The 26,666-nt window shown below is 44.3% G+C and overlaps 1 protein-coding gene across 4 annotated transcripts in view; it reads left to right on the forward strand.

Annotated features, from left to right (window-relative positions):
- The first annotated feature begins 3,127 nt into the window (after positions 1–3,127).
- Positions 3,128–26,666, forward strand: part of LCP1 (lymphocyte cytosolic protein 1) — a 49,755-nt gene continuing 26,216 nt past the window's right edge. Inside the window, exon 1 of one of the 4 annotated variants that reach the window (XM_059839044.1) lies at positions 3,128–3,147. Coding sequence is in view for 1 of the 4 variants with exons in the window: in XM_059839040.1 (XP_059695023.1) it covers positions 22,238–22,445 (208 nt within the window). In the remaining 3 variants the exon portion in view is untranslated. Of the gene's footprint in view, positions 3,148–22,222; positions 22,446–22,524; positions 22,731–22,878; positions 23,028–26,666 lie in introns of those variants that run through there. The other 3 variants (XM_059839040.1, XM_059839041.1, XM_059839043.1) reach the window with 3 other exon arrangements.

A 26,666-nucleotide genomic window follows, 5' to 3' on the forward strand; every position in this document is an offset into this window, starting at 1 on the left:
TGTAACTATGAGCCACAGAAACTGTCCCTGCAGTTTACCTTGGGCAACATTCTCCCTTGGTGCAGATAGTTTAGACAGCAGCTTAGGAGGCAGAGGTCTATGGAGCAGCTTTGGCTGCTCAACCTTTTCCTGCTTAGCCTTTGTTCCTGACAGATGAGTGAAGATATTTCAAAAATCAGAACAAATCTCCCAACACAAAACAAAAGAAATAATCACCTCTAGATTAAGGTGCTGAGCTATGAATGTCTGCTAAGATAAAGCAGGTGATAAAAGATTGAGAAGTGGCCAAAAAGGGCATTTGTTCTCTCAGTGACAGATTTAACAGTTTTTCTAGTTATCATTAGTGTTTCAGGAAAAACATCAGTGACACTAATTAAAAAAACCAAACCCAAACCTGTTCTATTAACTCCAAATGCTTGCATTAAAGAATGTTATGCAGCAGATGGGTGATCCTGTGCAGGGCCATGAGCTGGACTTTGATGATCCATGTGTGTCTCTTCCAACTCAGGATATTCTATAATTCTATGATTTATAATTCTACAGTTCTATGACCTCTGTCACGAAAGGTGAGGAGGCAATTAGAGTTTTTAATCTCTGAGCCAAAGGAGGAACAGTAAAATAGAGAAATGCCCCATGACAGACATTGCAAAAGCTCCCAGAAACAGTTTTCTGCTGGATAAACAGATTTTATAAGAGCAACTATTAACCCTGGGAGAAGGCCGAATCTGCAAGTAGCAATTTTATGCTTCTTTCTGGTTTCCTATTAGTTTATAATGCATACAATGACACTAATTTCAATCAAAGAATCTCTGATTTGGTTTCAGAAATCCTCTTATTAGTAGCCAATTTTAGCAAATCTCTGAGTCACTGTAATTTTCAAGATTATCTATATCCTAAATTGCAGAATGTGTTGGTTATATTTTTTTTCCCTGTAGACCTGAAAACATCTTAGACATCATACAGTATAAAGACTCAGTCCTAAAGAACTGGAAATCAGAAGGAAAACACAGAAGAGAGAGCACTGATGAAGGTGACTTTGAAGAGAAACCGAAAGTGCCATCAGGAAGCTAATGGCTTACAGAAAGATTTACAAAGATTAAGAAAACTGTCACATACACCTAGAAGCAAGGACACTTCTAGGCAAGATTTTGCCCCAGTAATTTTATTTGAAAATAGGTAAACTTAAAACTTCAATACAATTTTGCAAGTGGACAACATTAACTTAAATCAAACGCAGCATTATATAAAACTGTGATGGAAAGAAAAACAAATACTGTGACGAAAAGAAAAAAGACAGCCCCAAAGCGAATAACGAGTTCAGACTTGACACTTAGCTATTGGGCTTGAATGGCACTTAAACAAGGAGCTGGGAAAGGAAGAAATGGGGGAAGTTCAAAAAGGAAGCCTGGAGTTCAATTATAGCCCTGCTGAGCTTGAATAAATGGACAAACATTGCAATAAGATGAAGTTCAATGACACAAAAATGGCTCCTGGTGTTAACCAGAGGCTGGGGAGAGTACCCTTGCAATAGACTGGAAGCACAGGAGGAAGAATATATAAAATTAAAAAACAAAACCCAAACCAACCAACACCAAACCACCCAATATCAACAACTCTCTTCCCTCTCCCAACGCAAGACCTCTTAGAGAGCCAAAGAAGTTGAATTTGAGGAACAGGAACAAAACACTCTATAATTATGTTTGTATTTGATAGAGCTTAGCATTCCAGTCTTTTCCTCTTCAGGATAACATTTCTGGCACCTGCCACACAGATATGGCACAGGGAGTAATTCAGCTTGGAAGATAGCTCAGGAGGTCTCTAGTCCAAGCTCCTGCTCACAGCAGGGTTGAACTATAAGCTCTGAACAGCTTACTCAGATCTGTAAGCAAGGATGGAGACCCCACAACCTTCTGGGCAACCTCTGGGCCTCCTTCCAGCACTGATAAAAACCAAGACATAGAGTGCAAACCCGACTAGGGCAAACATCTAAAGAAAAGTGAGCTTGCTTTCTCTCATTTAGTGCTAATCGCTGTGGAAACTGGCTGGCAGATCAAGGATGGTGAGAAATGATTGCAGGATTGGTTAAGTTATCAATGCCCCAAGGAGCACAGCCTGCAAAATTCCAGGAGGAAGAACAAACTGGAAAAGAAATGGAGTCTTAGGATGGAAGGGGAATGCACACAGCACAGCTCAGAGACAGGGAAGGAGGTGAAAACACAAGAGGAAGTCTGAAGTTACAGAGGTTGATGACAAGAAAAGAGGAGGCTCGGTGGGGGGAGTGGAGGAAAAGCAACATAGACAAGAAACCCTAGTGCTTCTGGCAGGGAAGAAAAGTAGAGGTGTTCAAGCTACTAGAGATGGAAAGGATAAAAGCACATTAGAGGGAGAGGGAACATGATTTTCTCATGAGATAAAACTGACCATGACATTTGGTGACATTTTAGGTAAAAATCAAAATGCAATCAGAAGAGAATCACAGAATATTCTGAGTTGGAAGGGGCCCATACAGGGTCTTGGTGCTATACAAGCACGTCTGTAGTCACTGCTATAGGTGCAGTTCAGGTCAAGGCACCAGGCAGCTGAGCCACCAAGACTCATCAGTGCTGCAGGAGGGAGAACAGAAAACTGGTACTGAGGAAACTGAGCGTGGTGAAGGATGCAGGAGCAAAGGAAGGATGTGCCTGTCACGAACCCTGCCAGTTTCCTTACTCTGGGAAAACAGCAATGTCAGGGTCTGAAGAAAAGGGAAAAACCACCATATGTGCATCACGATAAATCTGGTTACAGCTGTATTCTACTCTATTCTACCGTGCACAAGCACCAGGAACTTTCTGCTGCGCAGTACCAAAACCGGGCTAACACGGATGAGGAGAAAGCGCCTGTTCTGTGTACCCGCTTAGAGCAGAACCCCCTACAGAGGCACCCTTCAGCGGCGTGTTTCACCGAGCAACGCAGCGACTGCCAGTGTCACACGCCGGGCTGGCCTTGGGGACGATCCCGGTGCCAGGGGCGTGTCCGGGGCGTGTCCGCAGGGCCTGGGCGGGGCACGGGCGGCGGCGCCGGTGGGAGCGGGCGGAGGGGCTGCGGCTGCGGGAGCGCGCCCGGCCCCCGGCCCGGCATCGCCTGTTGCTGCGCCGCTCCTCGCTGGTAACTATCCTCTGTAATCGTGCTTCTGGATGGAGCAGGTGGTGATGGTGGTCCTTGTAATTATTATTTTATTGTTATTATTGCTATTATTATTATTATTATGTCCCCCTCGGTGCTTACGAAGAAAGGATTAAAATTAAAGTTGCTATGACGCGGACTCCTCCGGGAGCAGTTACCGCTCTTTCGGGGGGAGCGGCGGGCGGGAGGGCGCCGTGGGGACCGGGGGGCGGTGCGGGCATCCCGGGATGGACCTGCCGGCTGCGGCGAGCGGTGCGGGAGTCCCGGGATGACCCTGCCGGCTGCGGGGAGCGGTGCGGGAGTCCCGGGATGACCCTGCCGGCTGCGGGGAGCGGGGGAAGCGGGGCTCTGCTGCCGGTGCCCCGCTGTGCCCCAGCACGGCGGTGCCGCGGGCTGAGCTGGATGGGGTAGCAGGTGTAAAGCTGGTGCTTCTTCGTGCGAACCAGGTCGAGCTGAGCCAAACCTTTTCAAATTAATCTCGGCTATGTAATTACTTTGAAAAATGGGCCGGGCACCGCAGTCCTGATTCAAGCAAGTCCCATTTGATACGGTGGTGATAGAAATTTTAGCTGGGTACAAAGTCTCTTGAGAGTGACTGACAAATGCAGGATAGGGCAGAGAGACAGGAGAGGGCAGGGGTGAGGGTGGGATACTGAAGTGGAGGCAGTTTTAGCATCTCTGATAACTGAAAATGTTCTCTTGAGGTCGCATTTAGGGACTGCTGGGTAGTCTGCATCTGTGTTCTATGAACACTGACCACCCACTACAGTTTTCTCTGTCAAAGAATGTTTGGCTCATACATTAAATCTTAGTATTTATTTTTTAAATTCACTTGTGTCCACAGGGTCCCACTAAAGACAACTCCTTTATAACTGTAATAGTTTTGAAAATTTCTGAAGGGCATTTCCTGTGCCTCACTATGGAGATGAAGAAGCTGGTTTGCATGTTGCAGATGACTCTGCTGTTTGTGTCCTGCCTGCAAGGTTAGCGTTTCCCTAGCAGGCTGGCAGCAATCAATTTCTCTCTTTCCTCTGCTTCTCTCCTTCCTTTGCATGTATTCCACTGCATAAAGTGAGTGGAATAGGCTGAGGGGAAAATTTGGATGTCTTTTCTCCAAAGAATCTGAGTAAATGAAATTAAAGACATGGCTGCAACATGCATAATAGGTACCAGAGAGGGATTATTTAATACACCAAAGCATTTACATTTTTCTTTATGTAATCATCATTCCAGGATCAATACAGTGCCGAGTGATTTATTTCGTCATTGGCTTTTGTGCTTAGCGCTGCGAGGTTGAAAGGAAAACGCCACCACAAACAAATCCAGCACATTATCTGTGTGCCACATGGAACCAGGGGCTCTCCCCTGCTGGGCTGTGAGCTCTTTTGGGCAGGAGTAGCAATGCTGGTGTCTGTCCCACGGAACTGCCCTCCCCTGTGTGGTGCTTGGGGCTGGGGTGACACCTCACGTGTCACCACCCTGGCACCCCTGTCTCAGGGAGGTGGAATTGGGGTGTTCATGTCTGCCTTGGGGTGAGCATCCAGACCTGGGAGCCCAGGCACACTCCTGGGTGTGCTGCTCAGATGTAGCTGCGTGCACTGAAGATGGCAGCCTCAGGAAGGCTAGGAGGATACCCAAAGGGTCCCAGCATTCTCCTAATGAAGCATTTTGCATGTGTTACTGCTATTGACAGTGAAATACTGGGTTGCAGACTTCCCTTGCAGGTAAATGTAGAATCAAATGCAGGAGAATGACTTAGGCTTCCCTCCCTGAGGAACTTTTGCATCTTGTATTTTACAAGGAGGATGAAATTTTGTTCTTATATGGATTTCTGGCCACATATTTCCAGGCTGCTGTGGGATTGTTTTTATTCTCCTTTCAGATGAGAGGAATAAGGTGGCCTTTGTGTCTGCAGGATCAAAGCCTGTCTTTTTTTGTTTCAGCAAAAAAGGTAATTACGAGAGCTGTGCTTAAACCCCCATCTCACTCAAAGGCTTGTGTGAGTTTTCCCTGGTGGGAAAGGAGCCCTCTTCCACTTTCTCTTGCAGACCCTTCCCACAGTGATGGCAGGGGCCATGACAGCAGGTGGATGATGGCACTGCCATCTCAGCAGGGATCTGGTGTGACCAGGCGCATGGGAGGGTCTGTGGCCTGGTCCCCAGCAGTCTCTGTCATTGATCTCCACTGGAGCTCTGTCTTGGGTGACTGGTGGGATGCTGCTGCTGCCATCAGCTGCTTCCAAAGCATTCCTGTAACAATTGGTGAGATGTAGTAACTGTGAATGGGAAGATCAGCAGTAGGAGCAGTCCAGCACCAGAGTGTGCTGTACACGCTATTCCTGAGCTAGACAACAAGAAGAAACTCAGATGAGACTTCCTTCGCCACGCTACTGTGGCAGGCAGGGTTTCCTGGCCATTGATGCTTTCTCACAGCCCATACCCATCTCCATGATGGACCTGCAATTCCTGAATTTTCCCATGTGCAACGCACGCTTCAGGTGGCCCTTGATAAAAAATAAATCCTCAGAAAATGCTTGCCCTCTGATCATCCATTCAAATTCAGCAAAATAAGCAGTGACAGGGAACATGGACAGGTTTTGTGGGAGCACATGCTTGGAGATCAAAAGGAGAAGCTCAGAGCAAAATGTCTTTTTTTTTCTCCACAGGCACACGTGTAACCTGTACTACTGCTAAATAATCAGATTTATTTATTTATCTATTTGTTTGTTTGTTTGTTTATTTTATAGATAACCAGCAGGTTTTTCTCAGGAAAATACAATCAGTCATCCAAAACTATAGTCTCTTCCTTGTCATTAGAGAATCCACGTTTCAGTTTTGAGGGATGGATGAAATAAGTACCAATTGTAACAGTGTGGGTTACCAAAATTGAATGAATTTCCCCCAGAAGCTAGGACCATGATGCTGGTCTTCCTGCTGACCTTTAGCATTGGCAAAACAGGGAGTGCTTGACTGGAAGATTCACAAATAGGTAACAGCATTACAAGTTGGACTCAAAGGATGAATTTCTAAATTGATGGTGGACTCTGCAAAGAAAACTACTTCTTTTCTCTCAGTATTTTGCTTTTACCAGGCTCTCCCTGTGCTGCTGTAGGCAGAGCCCCTGACCCAGCCAAGAGCCCTGATGCTGGTCCCACTGCATGGCCTCCCTTAAAGCCTGAGTGGAATGGGGAATAGCCCTGATGTGCACATCTGCAGGCTTCCTCTTTTTCTTTCTCCCTTACCTGGTAACCTGGTGACTCTGAGTATTTGCAGTGCATTCATTTCCTTCTCACTTACAAGAAGACCTCTAGTCCATTTACTTCTTATGGGAAGAAAGCAGCCCACTTAATCAGCGTTTTAAATAAACCCCAGTTTGTATTTTAATCTGTTTTAGTCATATTTAATCAGTTTCTATTGTGAACATCCTTATACTTTTTTCCCCCCCTAGGGTTTTGCTCTGAATCAATATTTAACGTATTTGCCTAGTTTAAAATTGATGTGTCCGTGTTGGTTTTCATTATTGACCCTTCAATATTTACTCTTCCTTTCCTGTTGTGACATTTTAGCACTAGTAGTCCTTTATTAGATTGTGACTGTATGCCCTTGACTACTGCTGTTTCAGGAAGCCACTGAAGTTGTTTGCAGGGCTTTTTCTTTAAAGAAAGCCTCAGAAGAAGGCCAACACATCTCAGTTTGCTCTTACAAGCCCTTTCCTGCAGAAAGTGGACTATTTTAACTGGGAACACTGATAGGAATGAGCTAAGTAAGCATGCATTTACATCAGAAAAGTTTCTTTCCTTGTAGAATTGAATTTTAATGTGACCCACTGAGTATGAGGTTTGGGTAGATGAGCTCCAAAGTTTCCATCCCACCTACATATGCACAGTCTTTTCTTCTCAACATTTTTAAACTGTGTACCACAAGATGGAAAAGCATGGTTAAAACTCAAGTGTCAAAATATTTGGGGAGAATTATGTGGCAGCACATTTAACATTTACATCACATTTTAATCAGCAAGTCCAAAAGCTTTTGGAAAAGGAGGTTAGTGTCATCCTGGAATTGATTTTCCCAAAGATAAAGCTCTGTAAATGCAGTGGTAAAATTATTTGTTTCCAAGACCTGAGTACTTTACAAAATGTGTTCATTCCTCTAGACAGAAATAGCCATATTTCTTATAATAGTGGAATTTCTTTCCTCATTATAGTTCCTGTCACCGTGCTGTTATGTTGCCTAACCTTGAAATGAAAGCAGTTTTGTTAACTTTTTACAAATGCTTGTTGCCTTGTTGGGATTGAATTGCCTATCCCTCTCAGGGCAGATAAAAAACCCCAAAAAGTTTCATTTTCTTGTGTGTACTAGTAAAAGGGAGCCAGTGTGCTGGGTAAAAGAGGAATTGAGCAGGAAAAAAACCTCAAAAAGAAGCCAGTTACTGCCTTTTTTTTGTTGTTGTTCTAATAGTTTTATATGGTCATCATTTTAGGTAGCAAGGAAACAAAACCCAGTGTCTGCTCTTAAGCAGAAGTTTCAAGTTGAATCACTGAAAACATATCTTAAAATAGTATCTTTAGAAGTAACTTCTGTGTTTCATGATTTTGTGAAGAAACATGAGAGCATTCTCTGATTTTTATATAGGAAAATTCCTGAATGATTGACTTTAGGAAGTTGTCAATGTAATTTTTCTTTTGCTTATTGGAAGAACTCTAAAGATGAAATTTCAAAAAGAAATTCTTCTTTGCATTTACAAAAAACTAAACTATTTATGTCATAAGTCAACAGCTCTTCATAAACTAAACATCTTTTATTCAATCTTTAAATTCAGAAGCATCTGTATTAAGCATCAGCAAACTCTTCTAGCATTTTTGCCCTCTTGTTTTGTATACAGTCCTTGTTTGCATGACATTCTGTAAAGGGATGATTTTTTCTCTCCTTGCCCTCCCCATACGTGTGCTGTCTTTTTGTACAGGTGGCTGTCATGAGTTCACTCTTCCATTTCTTTATCTGTACCCAGGTCAGAGTTTTTAAAGGAAAACTTAGATTTCAGATTACCTGGTTTGAGACATCCAGGAATTCTAGAATCTCGGTTCAGCCAGGGTTAAAGAAAGCAGCAAAGGAGCACAGCTTGGATTACATTTTGCAGTCACACTGAGGTTGTTTGCATGTCAGTGGCTTTGTCAGCTTGGCTCTAATGAGCAAAGTTAGTCAGAACTGTGATGAACACAGGAAGTGGGAGTAGGGACATGCAATGAGCAGCAACATCAGTTCATTTTTTTTTTTTACCCTATGAATTAAAATGAAGTAGTTTATGTGTTTAAAAAAACCACCTACTTTCCCCTAATAGCTCTTGTCTTGGACCCAGCTCATCAGGAGGAGTCCTCACTGAGTGCTCTGCTGTGAGGCTGGGCAGAACAACTCCTGCTGCCTAGGAAGTGTTGCAGTAATAACATGGAATCACATGGACAGATGATGCCAGGGGGAAATGAGGCAGAAAGAGAACCACCATGCTGCTCCCTTCCTGATGAGGAGAGGGTGATGCCCACTGAAGGTCTCCCATGCTCGTGAAAGAATGTGCCTCATAACCATCATCAACCTTTAAAAAGCTTTTATTTAAAAATAAACTGTCTTTGAATGAGTGTGTCAGCAGGAAGCCTGGGGTTTGGGTAGTACTGAGGTGTCAGTATGCACAGGGCATTTGGGACAAATAATTTAAAAATTCCTGCAAGAGAAAAATACTATTTTGCACAGTTTGCTTCTTGATGATGGTAAGTGCTTTACACGATAGGGCAGTTATCAGTTTCTTTATTCTTATATTGCAAACACAGTTCTTACATTGCCTGTTTGCCTCAGAGAGATTGCTAGGTCATAAAGAGATAGCAAAGGAGAGATACTTCCCAGAAAATGAGGAAGAGATTTATAGTCAATTAGAGAGAGAAAATGTCCTTACCAGAGATCCCTTAGACCTACCTTCATTCTCCTGTAAGCTACGGGATAGATAACACCTTTTATTTCTGGTTTCTACTATCAGAAGGAATCAAAATATTTTTTAATATGAATCACGCTTTTTAAAACAAATAGCATCCTTCTCCTTCCTTCTTTTCATTTTGGGCATTCGTTCAGTTAAAAAGGCAGTGCAGTCTTAATATTGTGATATGCCAATGAGCCCCAGTAATTTTGTGTGAATGCTACACACTTAGATGAGAAATCAACTTTTCAAGCAAATTCAAAAGCAGCCCTTAGATGAAGGCTGTCATTTTACACTGCTTGTCAGATAACCCTTGCTTGCTGCAAAGTTGTGAGTGCCCAAGTATGTGCCTGTGTGTGCAGTTCTTACTTAAATCCCAGAGTCCAGACTTTGTCAACATCCCCTTTCAGAATTACATGCCCAAGATAGACAGGCAGAAGGTCAGAAGAGGAACAACAACCAATAGTTAAGAGTCAGGCCTCTATTTCAAACAGTGAAAGGTCTCTTTTGGACAAATGTTTTAGAAATATGTCTCTCTTTCATTTTTAATTTTTTAAATTATTTTTTTGAATGGGAGAAGTAGAATAGATAAGTTGGCAGCAGCTCAGTTGTGCTAACTTTTTAAAGCAAACTCAGATTTTTCTCATAATTTCTGCACTACTGTGCCTTCATTGTCTACATGCACATATTTAAGTGGGTCTTTGCAACCAATGGTAACCAGAAATCCTAGCAGCTGACCACCACGTATCTGCCTTGTATTTATCCTCTTATCCTTCTTTAGAGACTTGTGTTGGGATGTGTGGGCTCTCTTGTGTTGGCCCAGGTGCATAGAATCTGTGCAGTGGCGTTGTCCCAGAAATTTTGGGCAGAATCATGGAATACTTTGGGTTGGAACAAACATTTAAACATCATCTAGTTCCAGCCTCCCTAGCATGGGCAGGGACACCTTCCACTAGACCAGGTTGCTCAGAGCCCCATCCAACCTGGCCTTGAAAACATCCAGGCATGGGGCATCCACAACTTCTCTGGGCACCTTGTGCCAGGGTCACACCACCCCCACAGTAATGAAACTCTTCCTAATATCTACTCTAAACCCGTCCTCTTTCATCTTAAAGCATGCCCTTGTGAACATTTCTTCCCCAGCTGTCTTGTAGGCCCATTTAAGTGCTGGGGGGCTGCTAGAAAGTATTCCTGGAGCCTTCTCTTCTCCAGGCTGAACAACCCCAATTCTTCACAGGAGAGGTGCTCCAGCCCTCTAATGTTCTGTGTGGCCCTCCTCTGGATTTGTTCCTGCAGGTGCATGTCCTAATGTAAGGGTCCCAGCTCCAGAGCTGAAGCAGCACAGGTGGGGGTCTCATAAGTGGAGTAGTGGGGGAGTGTCACCTCCCTTGGTGCTTCTTCTGATGCAAACCACAAGCACATGGCCTTTGCTTAAATGCCAACTTATTTTGCAAGGGCAGGTAGAAGACCCGCTGAAAAGATGTCCTTTGGTAAAAGCTGGGGTTTGAGAATGCAGGTACTTGTGTGCTGGGAAGGGAGGCCATGAAGTGTGGAAACCCAGAGCACTGGGAATATTTCTCTGTCTGCTCTGGGGTGTCCTGACCCCCAGAGGAGCACTGACTTTGAGCCTCATTCATGGAGAAAGTTTCCTAGATTTCAAGATAGACTAGAACACAGAAAAGTGTGAAATAGATTATAGAGAGTAGTGTAGGTGTGTCACTTGGTGAGAAATTTAGGTTTTGGGATTTTTAGTATGTTGTGGATGGAAGCAAGATGGAGGACAAAGGGTGTCATCCTGGGTTTCTTCTTCCTTCTTCTTCATGGGTTTGGGTGGCATTTTGTAATTGGGCAGAAAATCTGCATTGTGGGCTCTGTGGGATCAGTTATTGGGTTAAAAGGGAAAATAATCTAGGTGTCAGTTCTTAATTGGATAGTTTAGTCTTAAAAGAACTTGTAACAAGAGATTGTGAGCCATTTTGTGCCTTCTCATGAAAAGCTGCCAAACTCATGGTTGTGAGACTGTTTTACTGATAAGAAATAATAAACACCTGAGTCTGAATATGAACTACCATCTCAAGTGCCTTCAATCTAGACCCAGAGAAGCCGATAATGAAGTTTTGATGCAAGGCTGCAGAGCAGTTGGTGCAGAGGATCTCAGTAAATGCACAATAATTTCTTTCGCATTCATGAGTTTGCATCTCTTGCTCTCACTGGAGGAAGACACCCTTGGGCATTGGGTAGCTATAGCATCATGATTCTTGTGCCTGCTGTTCCCACAGTGCTGTGTTCAGAAATTAACTTGGCAAAGGCATCCCTGGGCTTTAAGCAGAGAATGCCCACAGTGCTGGAATCCCACTTTTACAATCAAAAACAACAGCTCCTCAGCAATGGAGGAAACAGAGTTTGCAACATACAGCTGAGACTACTGTGGAAATGTAAACAAAACCTAAATCTAGTCTTTGCAAAGGCACCTGCAAACCCTCTTGTTTAAGTGGGATTTTCAAGCCAGAGTGTGCCCCGCGCAGCTGGGGACGCATTACAGGGTCAGTGTGCTGCTCAGGGGTCTGGTGGGTCTTACTTCTCTGGGGAAGGAGTCAGGAAGAGATGGGGGGGATGATTGTTGCAAGCCATCAGAGCCAGACCCCAGTTTTTCTTCCTCTTCCTGTTGCAATTGCAAGAACAGCTCACATGCACAGGGGAGAGAGGAACCAGGCAAATTGGTGGGATCTTCTTCAGTGTGAGATTTTTGGTGGCTCTGCTATAGTTTGGTGTTTCTGTCCAGTGCTTCTGACAGCCAAAATGGATGTTTCATTACACAACTACTCAGTCATGTAATCTGTAATGCTGTGAAGAGCTGAAGAACATACCTAGTTAAACCTAAACCTTAGATACCTTCCAGAGTAATGCTTAGAAAAGGATTTAGAGTTCCTGTCCTGTCAGAAACTCATCGCTGCTCACGTGAAACTCATAACTCAGCAGGTGGCCAAGGACACAGAAATGCCTGAAGGAGCATTAAACAAGAAAAAGCATGTTTAACCATCAGGCAGACTGCTCCTGCCACTCTTTCCCTTGAGCTATTTGATGATTTGTGCTACTCTTTTATCTCAATTCACCCCTCCTGTGTGTCTGACCTTTAGCCCTGGGTAGCAAAGTGGACTAAAATAAAAAGTAAGGATGCTCCTTCCTTTTCCCCCATGCTTTGCAACTCTCTGAATGATGGCAGAGCAAACCATTCTTCTGTCTGTCTGTTATGTCTGGTTTCTCTTACCTGCTTCTGTCTGTCATCTGGCAGAGTGCAAGACCTTTGGGAAATCTATCTTTCTTCAGTTCCTGGAACCACAGTGCCTGGAGTCTCCAGGATCTTTTGTAGAAATCAGCTACAGGAAAAGAGAAGACAGAAAGATGTGAAGGAAAATGTGAGCACCCAGGAGCATTCTGGAAAAAAATTTTCAGCTGCATTACACATTCCTCTATGCTTGATGTGCTGGCCAGGGAGAATGGCCAGCACTTCACAGTGGCTGAGGCCATTTTCACCCTCAAGCAGCAGTGTGGCTTCCTGTACCTGGTCCCAAGTTTTGGGGTGGACTCCCCAGCCAGTCTGTGCATGTTGCCTATGCAGCTGCTTCAGTGGGAACGTGGCCAGCAGAATGGGACCGGGCCAATCCCAGCCCCAGGCTCCCTGCACACCCATATCTTGTCCTTGGCACAGCTCCAGCTGCCTGGCCAGGAGCAGGGATGGTGGCCATCCCTCAGTTGTCCCCTTGCAGGTCACATTGGCCAGTGGTATCATCTGCAGAGATTTCCTTCATCTTCAGTGTGTCCAGGGGTCTGAATCTCTGCTGTTTGGGAACAGCTGAGCTCAGAGCTGATGGAGTTTGCCATTCATTGCATGAGGCACAGATAAATATCCAGGAAGGGGCTAAACAGATCTGCCTGAGCTCATCTCCAAAGCCATCCTGCTCACTTGCTCAGCTGTACGATGAGGAATGGAAACTGAGCAGCAAAGCCAGGTGGGGACAGTGACACTGTCCCTTTTGGGGTTTTGGTTTAGGAGATGGGTTGTGTGCACCTGTTCCCTTCTGGTCAGTGAGTGCCTGGGAAAGTGGACTTCACTGATGGCTTGGGGTGGCCTGCAGAGATGCCGTGGTCTGTGCATTTGTTTAGTGGGATGCAGAGATTAATAGGGCCAAACACTTGCTCCTTGTGCCTTGCTTCTTGTGCTGTTTATACAGGGGATTTTTGGGCAGCTCTCTGGAATAGTTTGGGGTTTTTTCCGTGCTTTGTGACAGCAAAGAGGGGGAAAGTGACCACTGTGTGTGTCGCTTGGATAGTACAGGGCTTTTCTTCTGGAAGGCCTTGGTTTCTAAGTTTCTGACACCACACACACACACACAAAGATCAATACAGTTGTGGAGTTTTTGTTTGCTACTGAATTGTTTAACATTTCAGTTCCCCCTATGCCTCTTGAACACTTTGTCAAAAGAGCAATTAATGCTTGTTTCAGGTTTGTCTTTGAGGTATCACTCCAGCTAAAGTTTTGTTCTCTTTTTCAAGAGCAGTCCTTTAGGGGCTCTTTTGAGTCTTCTGACATTTGAAAATACACCTGATGTCTTTGCCTCATTAGCTTTCAGTGTGCATTGGCCACAGCAGCACAGAAAATGGAGCAGCTAAGTGAGGATGCAGAAACAAGGAACTCCTTTGCTTGTCTGTGGATTTGCTCTGGATGCTCTGCTCAGGCAGCTCCTGGATGATACCCACAGGGAGCAACACAAGCAGCATCTCTGGGATCAGACTCTTGCACCTGACGTGTCTGACAGCTCACCGTGGTACTTGGTTTCGAGTGGTGGATCTCCAGCTCTCTGTGCTCCCTCAAAAATCTTTCACTTCTGCAGTGAGCAAAATTAAAGTCTGGTCTTCTCTTTTGTAACATATGACTTCTTGCAGGATTTTGTAGGGGGATAGAATATAAGAAAATAAAGATAGTGTAGAAAGTAACCGTACCCCTATGGAGTTGCAGCTGGGCCAATTATCAAAGATTAGGAACAGGCCTGACTTTAACAGGCCACAGCTGTAACCAACGAGAAGAAGAGTGCTATGAAAGAGTGGGGTGGCTAGTTAAGAGGGGAATTGGAGTCAGTTGGCTTTTTTGTGAGGAAGAAAGAGTCAGTGCTCTGAGGAGCTGCCCATGAGAAACACCAAGAAGGTTTGAGACTTTTGCGGTAAGGAGACAGCAGCGTGGAGCCCCTGCAATAGGATGACAACAGGATTTCCAACTTAACAATTATCCAATATCAAGGGTCTTCCTGACTGTATTCTTAGGTGCTAAATATGTTGTTTGTTAAAACTTGTTCGGGCTGCCTCAAGTTTTTGCTCAGTTGTGTCTTGGCCACCATTGCTGCCAAAGCCTGGCTGCTGCTCTAGAGAGAGACACTTTGAGAATAGCAGCATGCCTTAGGGGGGATACCCTTCAGTTGCCTTGCAGGGATTTTATCTTTACATCTCTTCTAGCCTTATCTCAGTGGATCTTCCAAGAAATATCAATGCTGACCAGTTGGAGAGGAAAGTGTTTGGCCATGAAGATCAATTTTAAAAGAACAAACTGAAAAATCAAGGAGAAGCTTCTTTTTGCTTGCTTGAGATAATCAATGCTGATACTGAGAATATAAAGGACTCATAACTGGGTTTTTTTGTGCCAGCTATAATCAGTGTTTCTCATTGCTAGAGGGGGCAGCATTTCCTTTTTTTTTTTAATTTATATGTGTCATGGAAGAGATGAATCCCAAATACGGGCTCTAACTCAGAAATCTAGTTAATCACTAAGTAAAAACATTATGAGGACTAGATTTGTTCACATTCCTTTACAAAAATAGAGATGTAATGGGTAAGAGTTTGTTGGATTCAGGGCCTTTGTGATAAGCCTGACCTCAGATCACAGAATAGAATAACAGATTGGAAAAGACCCTTATGATAATATTAAGTTCAGTGGTAAAGCAAGCACTGTCAAGTCCACAATTAAACCATGTCCCTGAGTGCCACATCTACACATCTTTTAAATACCTCCAGGGATGGAGAATCAACCACTTCCTTAGGCAGCCTGTTCCTGCCAAGAGAAGAAATTTTTTCCTAATACCAAAATAAACCACCCCTGGCAGAACATGAGGCCACTTACTCTTGTCCTGTCACTTGTTACTTGGGAGAAGAGATTGTCCCCAGCCTGGCTACAGCCTCCTGTCAGATGGTTGTAGACAGATCCCTCCTGTGTTTGATTCCCATATGATACCTCCATTTGAGAAAACCCTTTTTTTTTTTTTTTTTTTTTTTTGCAAAAAATGTAATCTTTTTTTTGTCTTTCTGCAGCTTCAGTAGATGCAGGGCATGTTCCTTCTGAGCAAAAGGCTGACACCCAGCACAGGGCATGGACAACCTAGTGCTGGCTTTCACCCTTCACCTGCAGGAGGGTGGCAGGTTCCCCTGATGCAGCTCCAGAAGCAGGACTGGCTCTGCAAACACAACCGTGGCAAGGCTGGAAACAAAACCCCTTCGGTTTGGCCACGCAGTGGGAAATACTTCTTTTCAGATGTGCTGTAGAAACCCAGCAAGTTCCTTCTGTGTTATGCAAAATTTCCTCTCCTGACAGGGAACTAATAATTTGTAAGCGTTTCTGGTCAGCAATTCCAGTGCAAAACGTAGGCTTGCATGTGAGAGGCTGCAAACAAGAAATAGAGATTCTCAGCGCAGTTACAAATTTTATGAGGAATGCTGGCCTTAAAGCTTGACAGCAAGCAAGCAGAAACTGCCAGGGTAGGAGTGAGGAAATGACCAGAGGTAGATGGAAAAGCAGAGAAAAAAAAAAAAAAAAGAGAAAATGTGTAAAGGAAAAATGAGATAATAAAGGGAAACATGCCAAAGAAAGAGGAAGATATACAGAATATAGCTTTTTAAAAAACTGAGAAGAAGAAGAAGAAAACTAAGATAAACACAGAGCAGACAGCCTAGGATGTAAAATTTCTAACATTTAAAGTCCCATAAAGTCAGAACATAATGACAGAGTGTTCAAGGGGACATATGAAAGTGAACCCATGCACATGACATTCTGTTCAGTTCTACAGGTATTTGTGTGCAAATTTTCATCTGGATCCAAAGGAAATTGAATTATTCTTTTCTTGGCAAAAAGCTGCCTGCTGTTCAGGAGAGCAGTGTAATTTATAATTGTGGGGTTTTTTTTTCTCCTGCCATGGCTTGCAGCAGAATACAGGTACTTGAAATTCTGGCAGTGGGTTGGCAGTGCCTGAGTTTGCAGCAGAACAGCTTTGTCTTGGCTGTGACAGCCACCCTGTGCAGGGCAGGGGCCCTGGGAAAGCCCATTCTGATGCTCTGTCAAAACAGACTGTGGTTCACTCACCAAAAACTGAGTGAGATTAAGGCTGAAAGTACATGAGAAGGTTGGTTAACCATGAGTCAGCTTCTGCCAAATCAGATTCTCAAAAATCATTGCCTTGTTTCCTCACAGTTTTGCAAAAATAACTGCCATAACAAGTGTAATTAAAAATAAAATATATTTTTTCCTATCTGTTTCTCATGCTTTTTTACTCCTGTAAGTCTCTGGCCAGCTGACCCACCAAAAAGTCATGTTTTATGTATTTCCTTCCATCACAAAGTCAAATTATTTCCTGAAAGAAACCCAGGAAGACTAGGAAACACCTTGATCTGAGTTAGGCTCTAACCAAGACACTAGTTTTCTTTTGTAGGGCTACCAAAACAGGATAGACAGTATTGTTGCAACAGCTTCCATGAATGACACTTCTAGACCCATCTCCATCTGGGAATGGGTTTATCAGCTGGAAGAGTCACTGCCAGTCTCTGCTGGAAATGTGGGACTTGCACGCTTTCCTGGGAGAGCCTCGGAGGTGTGCCCTTCTCCCACTGCATCCAAACCCAGGAGCTGACAGGGGCCAGGCTTCTCCAACCTCTTCTTGTCACTCTCTCACCAAGTAAAACCTAAGATTAGCTCATGCACTGTTATTAATATTTCACTACTACTCCCCTTTGCAGCAAATGGATGGTTTGGATCAATAATTCATGGCTTGGTGTAGCCTATTAAACTTGAAGTGGGGTGTATGCTTTCCTGTTATTTATTTATTTATCATTGCTTTTATTTTACACAGTGTTTTTCCCCTACCATTTTATTTTTCACTTGCTTAAATGCCTCTCCTTCAAAGTTCAGACTGCTTGCAGGAAATTAATCTTGTGCCTTATGACTTTTAAGTAAGACTGAGCTCTCTGCAAGGGCCTGAGACTGAGCCACAAGGAAAACTTTCAGTTTTCAGCCACTTCAGTGCCAAAGATCTCTTTGAAACAAATGGACTTGGGGAATTTGGTAACAAATCCAACTGCTCAAAGATCATCCCTGGCTTCAAGAGCTGCCTGCTTTTTGTTTCACAGGGATATTTGGCTACTTCTGCTGAGGGGACAACCTGCTCCAAGACCAGCAATCAGGTGTTGCCCTGTCCCCTCCTTTGCCACTGGGGACTGTTCTATTGGAACCCTCCTGAACCCAGGCTTTGGGGAGTGTAAATCTTCCTGGGCTGGAAGGTTGTATCCCCTAGATACAAGTGCCCTTCTCCTTTGTGAAAACAGTCTACTCATGTCTTATTTGATTTTTGTGGCTCATCTTGATTTACGAATTTACAAAGCACAGGTTTCCCTTCATTCATGCCTGTGTGCATGGCATGAGCCATCACCCTCCACCCTTTCCCTTTCCCTCTCCTCCTCCACTGGGAATGCCCAGACCAGAGGCCCACAGGGGTTGGTGACTCCCACCATGGACTGTGGTGGTTGAATGGGGGTCGGAGACCAGGTTTCTCAGGAAGGGAGAGCATGGTGTCAGACTCCAGCTGGAGGCAAAGCTCTGGCAGGGGTAGATCCACCCCACTCCTTCCTGCATGAACAGATTCAGACAAAGAATAAGAAGCTCTTGTTGCACCAGGAGATATTTCATGATATCATGATTCCACCCCCAAGAGACCCCAGTATCCATGTTGTGACAGGTTCAGTGGGATCACCCGGCATTGCTTTGCATTCTCAAGGCTTTATCTGGCATATATAATGCAGGAGGAATACAGTGTAAAAGGTCTGAGTTTCACCTGCGTTCTGCAAAGCCCCATCTGTAGTATCCTCTCTCCTGCAGAGATCACAGGTGGCATTTCAGGGTACCCTGCTAGCACAGACCCAGCAGTGGGTCAGATTACCAACTGGCACCTGAGCACATGCCATCAGAGTAATGACTCCTGCTTCACAAAGACTCATTTACCTTTCAACAGCTTTGAGGTTCTCAGGGTCCATGTTCAGAGGCAGTTCAGTACCCAAATCACTTGTGGTTATAGCAAGTGTCACCGACTTTCATAGGAAGAAGGACAGAGTCACAAAAAATAAAGGTGCAACTCAGATAGCATCAAACTGTAGTGGGAATTAGATCAGGTCCTCTGTACTTATATATGAGCAAGATATTATTTGTCAAAAGGAGATAATTTTAAAATAATTTCCATTATTTTGATTTGCCCTAGTTTTTCATGGACCACTATGTTCCTCTTCAAGAGTTCATTTAAAATTGTGCTGTCACTTAGTCAGACACTTTGCAAGGTCCACAAAAAGCTTTCATTCAGGTTGGAAGGTCTGTGCTGCAGTCCCCCCTCTGCTCCCTGCCACGCTCTTCCCACCCCAGAGTGTGGCCTGTGACCAAATCAGCTGGGGCGAGGAAGACGTGGCATTGTGTCAGTGTGATTTTGCAAAGTAATGGCTTTTGGAGAAGGTCATTTCCTGAAGCAGAAGCAGCCTGCAGGAAGGCAAAGTTCTTGGGAGATTGCAGTGGGCAGTTAAAAATGAGAGCACCAAGAGGAGGTGTGCCAGGAAAGGCCCCCCAGGAATACACTGCCCTAGTGTCCCTAAGGAAATGACTGACTGCAGCAGAGCCCAGCTCCCTCCTCAGCTGGGGATCCCTGCAAAGCCCCTCCTGCCTGCCAGAGCACAGCACTGCCAAGGCAGATGAAGCTGCTGGACCTCTTCTTAGGCAGATGCCCCAGATCCTTCAAATATAATTTGCATTCTTTGGTGGAAGTGGGATTACTGGCTCCTACCTGCTTTTTGGGTTATCGCTTACTTTGCCAGGAAACATCCAAGACTCATGGCTGGAGAGCACAGGCACTTTCTGCCCTTCCCAAGGCTCCCCAAGGCACCTGGGGCTGAAGGGGAGGAAGGTGAGAGCCCTTTGGCAGGTGAGGAGGTTGGAGTGAAAGTGCTCTGTCACTCAGAGCTGTGGGGCTGGCTCAGGGGCAGAGGCAAGGAGCAGAAACTCCGGGAAGGGTTTGAAGCCTGTGGTGGCACAGTCTGGCTGATCTGCAGTGAGGTGTGACTGCATAAAACAGGCAGCAGGATGGGAGTGTCAGCACTGCCAAAAGTACTTGGAGAGAAAGGCCCTTCAGGCACAATAAGGGCCAAGACTTGTGAAGTGGTGTAGGGGTGACAACAGCAGGGAAAATACTGGTTTTGGCCTTTTCAGCTGTGTCTCAGGGCCATGGTCTGTTAACAATTATAGTCCACCCTCTGCAAGTGATTGAACACAGTGCGTGCTAATTTATGGTACTTAATTTATAGACAATCATCTTTGATATTTCCTAATGCCTTTTCCTGTAATTGGAGGACCACCTCTCTTTTACTTTTTTTACCTTTCATGCACATAAATCTCAAAGCAGCTGCATTGATATTTTGGCCCTAAAACTGAAGCTGTAGGTCAAGTGAATTGTTTTTCTGAGGTGGGAAACTAATGGACATTTAACTCAGTCCCTCAGCACAGCCTGTCCTAACACCAGCTGGCCTGTTCCTAGCCATAAGCATTCTTTGTGGCAAAATGCAAGCTATTTATATTGTAGAGATACAATTCAACACACTTCTAGGAAACCAGGACTATAGTAATAGCCTGCAGTGTCCTGCTCTGTTAAAGAAATTACTTTAGAGACATCATTCTCATGGAATCCTACATTGTCAGCAATAACACAAAGTTCCACACATAGATGCAAGTTAACCAAGTACAGGTAGAAGATAACTATCACAAAATGTGTTTCAGTGCTGCCCAGTAAAATTGCTATTTGTGTGATGTTTCAAGGATGCACAGGGCAGGGTGTAAATACTGTGTCATGACAGGCCTTCAGCTGGGGTTCTATCTAAAGACTCCCTAAGTTTAATAGTATTTGGTGAGACAGCATTATTAGCTATACAGTGATAATCCAGCAGGGCTTGAAATGAGGCAGAAAAAGGGATTCACGGTCCACAGGTCAAATATGTGTTTTGTTTATGTCTGCCTCATAGATCCACCATACTTTAGATCTTATCCTCGCTGTCCTTCTATTTCCAAGCTTGCTTGAACTTCTTTAACACAGCTGGTGCCCATGGAATGTGTCTATGGTATTGAATCAGTGCTGAGCACACCGTGCTGAGCTCAGTGTAGGTCACATGAATATAAAATACCACACAGCAAGCTGGAAACTCTGAGTTGCTCCCCTGCCTTCTGCAAAAGCTGAAACAGAGAGGGTGCCAAGAGTGAGTGCTAAGAGTGCTAAGTGAGTGTGCTAAGAGAGGGTGCTAAGAGTGTTAGGCAAGCATATCTAATAAGGAAACACCCACCCCAGTTTTCCTGTGCAAGTAGGATGTTATATTTAGAGCACATATCCCTTTGGTGCCCTCTTCCTTATCTCAGAAAAAAACATTGCAGCATTTAATGGGATATCATGGAAACCAACAAAAGTAATTTAGGATTTGGAAAAGGTCTGTAAGAAAAAAGCTGGGACAAACCATCAGGCTCATGTAAAATATCCTAGAAAACAAAGAGGAGCTGTGGCACAGCCTATCAAATAATCAAATACTATAGAGGAAGTATTTTTTCATTAGAAGTGAGTAACCAAAAATGCCTGGAAAGTGTTTCAATGTACCTGTGAAGAGAGCAAATGAATGCTGATTCAAGAATGGATCTTAATTATGGAGATTTGTTCATGAAAGGGCTTCCTTAAACCTCTTTACAACAGCATGTAGCTCATGGGCCGGTGAATGACAGCTTTTTCATTAAAGACATACAGCTTGGTAATTGTTTTCACCTGCCTATTTTCATAGGTAAAAGTCAGAACAGAAGGTTTTGAAAAATCTGAAAGATGATTCTTCAGCTTGTGGAGAGTGGCAAGAATCTTGCTGTTAAGGCAGAACATTTCTTAAAATCCCTGTGGGACTAATTATAAAATTTTCTCTCTTGATGTGTTTTCAGATCTAAGGCTTCTGCAACGCTGCATTGTTGGGGCTTGAAAGATGGTTTATATTTGCATCCATCAAGCACTTTTACTTTGACCCTCAGTGCATTGGGAAACATGTCCTTGAAATTTGTGTCAGTTGTGAGGTGGTGTGAGGAGTGCTGTGTTCTTTCTTAGGCTTCCCTGTTCAACAAAGGCTTGGGCAAACCATAGGGAGACACCAGGATGGTACTGGGATGGAGCACAACAGATCAGAGAACAGGGAGATGTTGCCATCTTATTGCAGGGGCTCCATACTGTTGTCTCCTTATCACAAAAGTCTCATAACTTCTTGCTGTTTCTTGTGGGCAGCTCCCAGAGCGCTGACTCTTTCTTCCTCACAAAGAAGCCAACAGACTCCAGTTCCCTTCTCAAGGGGCCATCCCACTCTTTTATAGCACTCTTCTTCTCGATGGTTACAGCTGTGGCCTGTTAAAGTCAGGCCTGTTCCTTATCTTTGATAACTGACCCAGCTGCAACTCCATAGGGGTAAGATTACTTTCTACACTATCTTTATTTTCTCATATTCTATCCCCCTACAGGGAGAGAGGGCTCAGCTTGTTCAGCCTGGAGAGAAGAAGGCTGAGAGGGATCTTGGCATCTACACCAACCTAATCAGAGCTCACAGAGAAGATGGAGCCAGCCTTTTGTCAGCGGTGAACACTGATAATGAAAAGGTCACAAGTTGCATCAAGGGAAATTCCAATCAATTGCATGGAAAAAGTTTCCACAGGGAGGGCAGTCAAACGCTGGCAGAGGTTGCGTGGCGATGCTGAGGAGTTTCCATGCCTGGTGACTCTGGCCCAGCCTGGCCTGGCAGCCAGCCCTGCCTGGTGGGTGAGGTGTCACTGCAGACCTTGCTGTTCTGTGCCTCAGGTGTGGCCACCTTACCAGAGAAGAGAGGAAGCGTTTTGAGCGTGTGTGCGTTCCGTGAAGGAGAGCGGAAGCGGCGCGGAGCGGTGGCCCTTCTTGGGGGAGTGCTGAGGCAAAGAGGTAGAGACCAGAGAAGGCTGAATTTCCTTATAAAGACAAAAATCTATTGCACTATGGGGTTTTGTCACCACTCACTTCCCTCTCTGGGCTGAGCCCTGGGCTCGCACCCTTGGGCTTGCCTAGTTGGCTGCAGAAAAGGAAGAGTTTCCTTGTCTGCAGTGACAGCTGCTTTGCAGCTCCTCCACCCTACAAGACCTTTGGTTTCTTTCAGAAGTTCTGCCCTTTCAGCTGGATTTGCAGCTCTTGAGCTCTTCGTTGCTCTGACCCACTGCTTGAGCCTGGGAGGTAAGATCACAGCATCTGGTGGTTTTCGGCAGGCTGCTCTCACTGAGAGCCGTTTAACTGCACAGGAAATTGTGGCTGCCATGAAAAAGCAGCAGGCTCTGTATTAGCGTGAAGCATTTTCCAGTAGTCTTGTGCACACCATTGCTACTGACCTTCTGGAATGTGTTTGATAGATTTAATTTGGCAGAGTGGTTTTTGGCTGAGTGGAATGGCAGTCTTGGAGTTGGCATTGGCTTGGAAGGGCATGATAAAATAAGAAGCCATTATTTAGATTGAAGACTGGATCCATGTAAGAAGGTAATTTTAATTTCAGTGATGAAAAACACTGATTCATAAGTATAATGTATTTTGGCTCGTAGTGCTTACAATGTAATCTGCTGGCTGTTAGGATGTTTATATCAGGTTTTAGAAATGTAATTTTACTTTCCAGTGGATAAATAAAACCGATTCATGATAGAGCCTGATTGCAGTAGGAACTTCTGCTTTTAAAATAGTGACATTGGGGGATCCTAATGTTATATTTGCCTTTTAAGATCTTGACTGGTGAATCTGGTCAGGCTTGTCCCTTGCCTTCTTTGAGATTTCAGCTCAGGTCTAGATGAATTGAGAGTTGTGAATGTCTACAGATATTTTAGGTGGTAGTACTGTGAACAGGAGCCTCCAGGCTTAACTGTCTTCTCTGTAAGAGCAGTAGCCTTGCTGGTATTGTCATATAGTGGTTTCCTTGGCACATGGATTTGGTTTGAACACCGACCCAATGGAAATTTAGGTCTTTGTTATCACAACCAAAGTCTCAGGCCAGGCTGGCTGACTGATCTCATACTGCTGCAGGTGTCAGGTGAAGATATCTCTAGCAAATGCAGCTGGCTGCTCAGCAGATGGGGTTTGATCATCTTGCAGATCACACCCTGACACCCCTCCCGTAGAGGAACTCCAGCGTGTTTCACCTTCCTCCCCTCTTGCCTGCCCACAGGAGCAGTCTGGCCTCCTGTCATGAGTAGACAGGAGATGTGGAAACCCCCTCTGCGGTGGGAATCTCCACTGAGAAGTGATGCTAGAGCCAGGAGGGACTGGGAAGTACCTGCCTGCTTGCTGGTGACGTGAGCGGGAATTTCTGCTTCCATCCTGACCATAAGGTCCAGATTTACATAGCTCAGAAGCTGAAGGTCAAAAAAGGGATGTATTATCTTACTGGGTTTGAATCTGCTTCCTCAACTGGACCAGAGTGTCTCCTTGGACTGAATATTATTATGGTCATAAAATGTTTGTTCTTAAACAAATCTAGCAGTATTGCTCTTCTTCTCTTGCTCACAGAACCTGCCACACACTCCATTTTCTTGTATTTTGCTCTCAATTTTTTTGACCCTGTTTCTTTCTGATTTCAGTCATGAGCAGCTTAAAACAGCTATGTAGTTTGGAACAGAGTTATCTTGATAGAGAACCTACTGTAAAAGTCATTACCAGATGTTTTATATAAAACATGAAAGAACTAGGAAGAAATTGGGTAAACGGGAAGGAAGGAGCTGGGGAAGACCAGGGGAGTAAAGTGCATTCAGAAATGTAGCTCATTTTCATACCCAGCTCCTTCATGCAAAACAGCAGTCTCCAGTGAAGTGTTGATGCAAAATGTAAAATAGATATCAAAATGAAAAATATTTAGGAAAAAATCTGAAACAGTGTTTAGGTGCTGCAGGATGGAGTACAGGAGGGTCTGTTGGATGCTCTGTGCATTTTTGCAGTTATCCAAGGGGAAAGCTGTAGCATGGGGAATAAATTCCTGCCCCTTGATGAAACAAGTAGGGTGTCCTGGACATGGAGGCTGTGCCAACAAGCAGGAGAGTGGCATGTGAGAGGCATGAGAGGGATGTCCACTGACCAGGCTTGGGGACCATGCCATAAAGCCAAATCATTCTTCAGAGGAAAGGGGAGCAGGAGGACTGTGCCTTCTGCTGCTCCAGGTGCTGCTTGAGTTCCCCACTGCACACTACAGCTCCCAGCACAGCACCATCACAGGATGGGGTCCAAGCAACAGCACAGCTGGGTAGGAGGGCTGTGCTCAGATGTGCTCTTCTTTTTCTGGTCTGATTTTGTGGGTGGGAAAGGCCTGGTCACTGCTGGAATCACTGAGGTGTCCTGCAAAACTGAGGGCAGAATTCAGCTCCTGGTATGGGATAGACAGCAGCAGACTCATAAACCCTTGTGGAACCAGGAAAATGCAAATACATGTTTGTATCTAAAAAACTCCTTTTTACAGCTGGAACATGTTTTTAATATTTTCCTTGCACAGAGGAACTGTTTGTCTGCAACTGAGCTGGAAGCAGAGGCTGTCTTCTCTTTTTCTTGCATCAGTTACCAGGCTTCCACAGCACATTTGGGTCTGTGCTTTCGTGACCTGACCTCTCACCCTCAGGCTGAAGCACACAGGAATATGAAGAGAAGATTTTATCTGTCTGCCCAGGGTTTTATGCCCCTCTGCCACCCCAGCTGTGCTGGGGCAGAGCTAGGATATATTCTCATACCTATATCAAGGGTATACCAAAGCAGACCCTGCAGAGATGCTCTCCTCTTCTCCCACCTTTGTTAGTGAAGGTAGAACTGGGTGGGACAGGGCTTTCCATGCCAAATGGGACACCTGTTGAATGACTGAAGCTGTTTGACAATTTGACAATTAAAATGTTCCTTTATCTATGGAAAAATGCTCTCACTTAAAAGCTAGCCAGCCTGCGTTAATAAGGAGATGAGAAAGATAAGTGACCCAGCAAGAAATGTAAGGTACTGGATTTTTTTTTTAAAGAAAAATTCTACAGACTCTGATTGAAAAATAATATGCACCTAAATGTTGTCTCCCTAGTAGGATGTATCTGTCAGATACAAGACACGTAAGGAGAGTATTTATAGGTTCAGAGCTCTGCTTTTTCAATGTCTTAGTTTTCTTGAAGGATTAGCCCTTCCTGCCACTGAGTGGTGTATTGGAACGAGATTTCCATCTCTTTCCAGACTCTGTGGATTTTCCCATCCTAAGCCCCGTTGACCAGTATTTGATTTAGGACTCAGACATCACACTGACAAATAAGGCCCTTTATGAAATGGAACATTAACAAATAACTCCTGGGCATTGCTGTGTTCCTTCTGAACAGTGATAAATGTATTTTCTCGGTATTTTTTTTCAAATTGTATAAGAAAAAAAACGAAATAAAGTGCAACATCTTAATAATCCCGGTGCCTACATACCTGGCAATATTTGCTATTGCAGACACCAGTCTTTTAAAAAACCTTTGAGGCAAAGATTGTCATTTCTTGTGGGCTAAATCATGAATCTTTGTAAAGTACTAGGGAGGAAGTATTTGCCATATCCTCAGAAAGACTCCTCTTGGTGTCTTGAATGCTGATTTAAACAGCAAGATGCCACCCAAACTGAAGGTACTGTGATCCAAGTTACCCATTGTTAACAGAGCAAAGGATGTTTCTGTCTACTTTAGGATTTAAAATTTAGCTCAGTATCTTTGAGGAAATTTAAAAAATACTCTTACTTATCAGTAGTTGTTTCAGTAGGGAAAGCGTAACATGAAAAACTAACTTTTTTAATGAACCACCTCATGTGTTTGAAAAAGCTGCAGTTTGTGCTGCTTAAATGATTTTCAAAGTCCTTGTGTAAGAAATGTGTCTAATTGGCATGGGGTTCCAAACGTGTTTGTGTCTGCTGATATTGTCAGCCATGGTGAGCAGCTGTCTCAGTAACTCACCAGCATGGAAGAGAGATATGGACTCCAGTTTTCATCGTACATCATGAGCAGGAAAAGAGCTGTCACAAAAATAAATCCACTCAGTCTGCCTGGAAGCTGTGACACCAAACAAGAATAGAGGACGTAGATGGGATGGTTTGTTTGTCTAAGAAGGCTGGATACCCCTGAGCTATCACTGCAAATGATCACTGGC

Source organism: Haemorhous mexicanus, chromosome 2 (assembly GCF_027477595.1).
Source record: "Haemorhous mexicanus isolate bHaeMex1 chromosome 2, bHaeMex1.pri, whole genome shotgun sequence".
In the NCBI taxonomy this organism is placed as follows: domain Eukaryota; kingdom Metazoa; phylum Chordata; class Aves; order Passeriformes; family Fringillidae; genus Haemorhous; species Haemorhous mexicanus.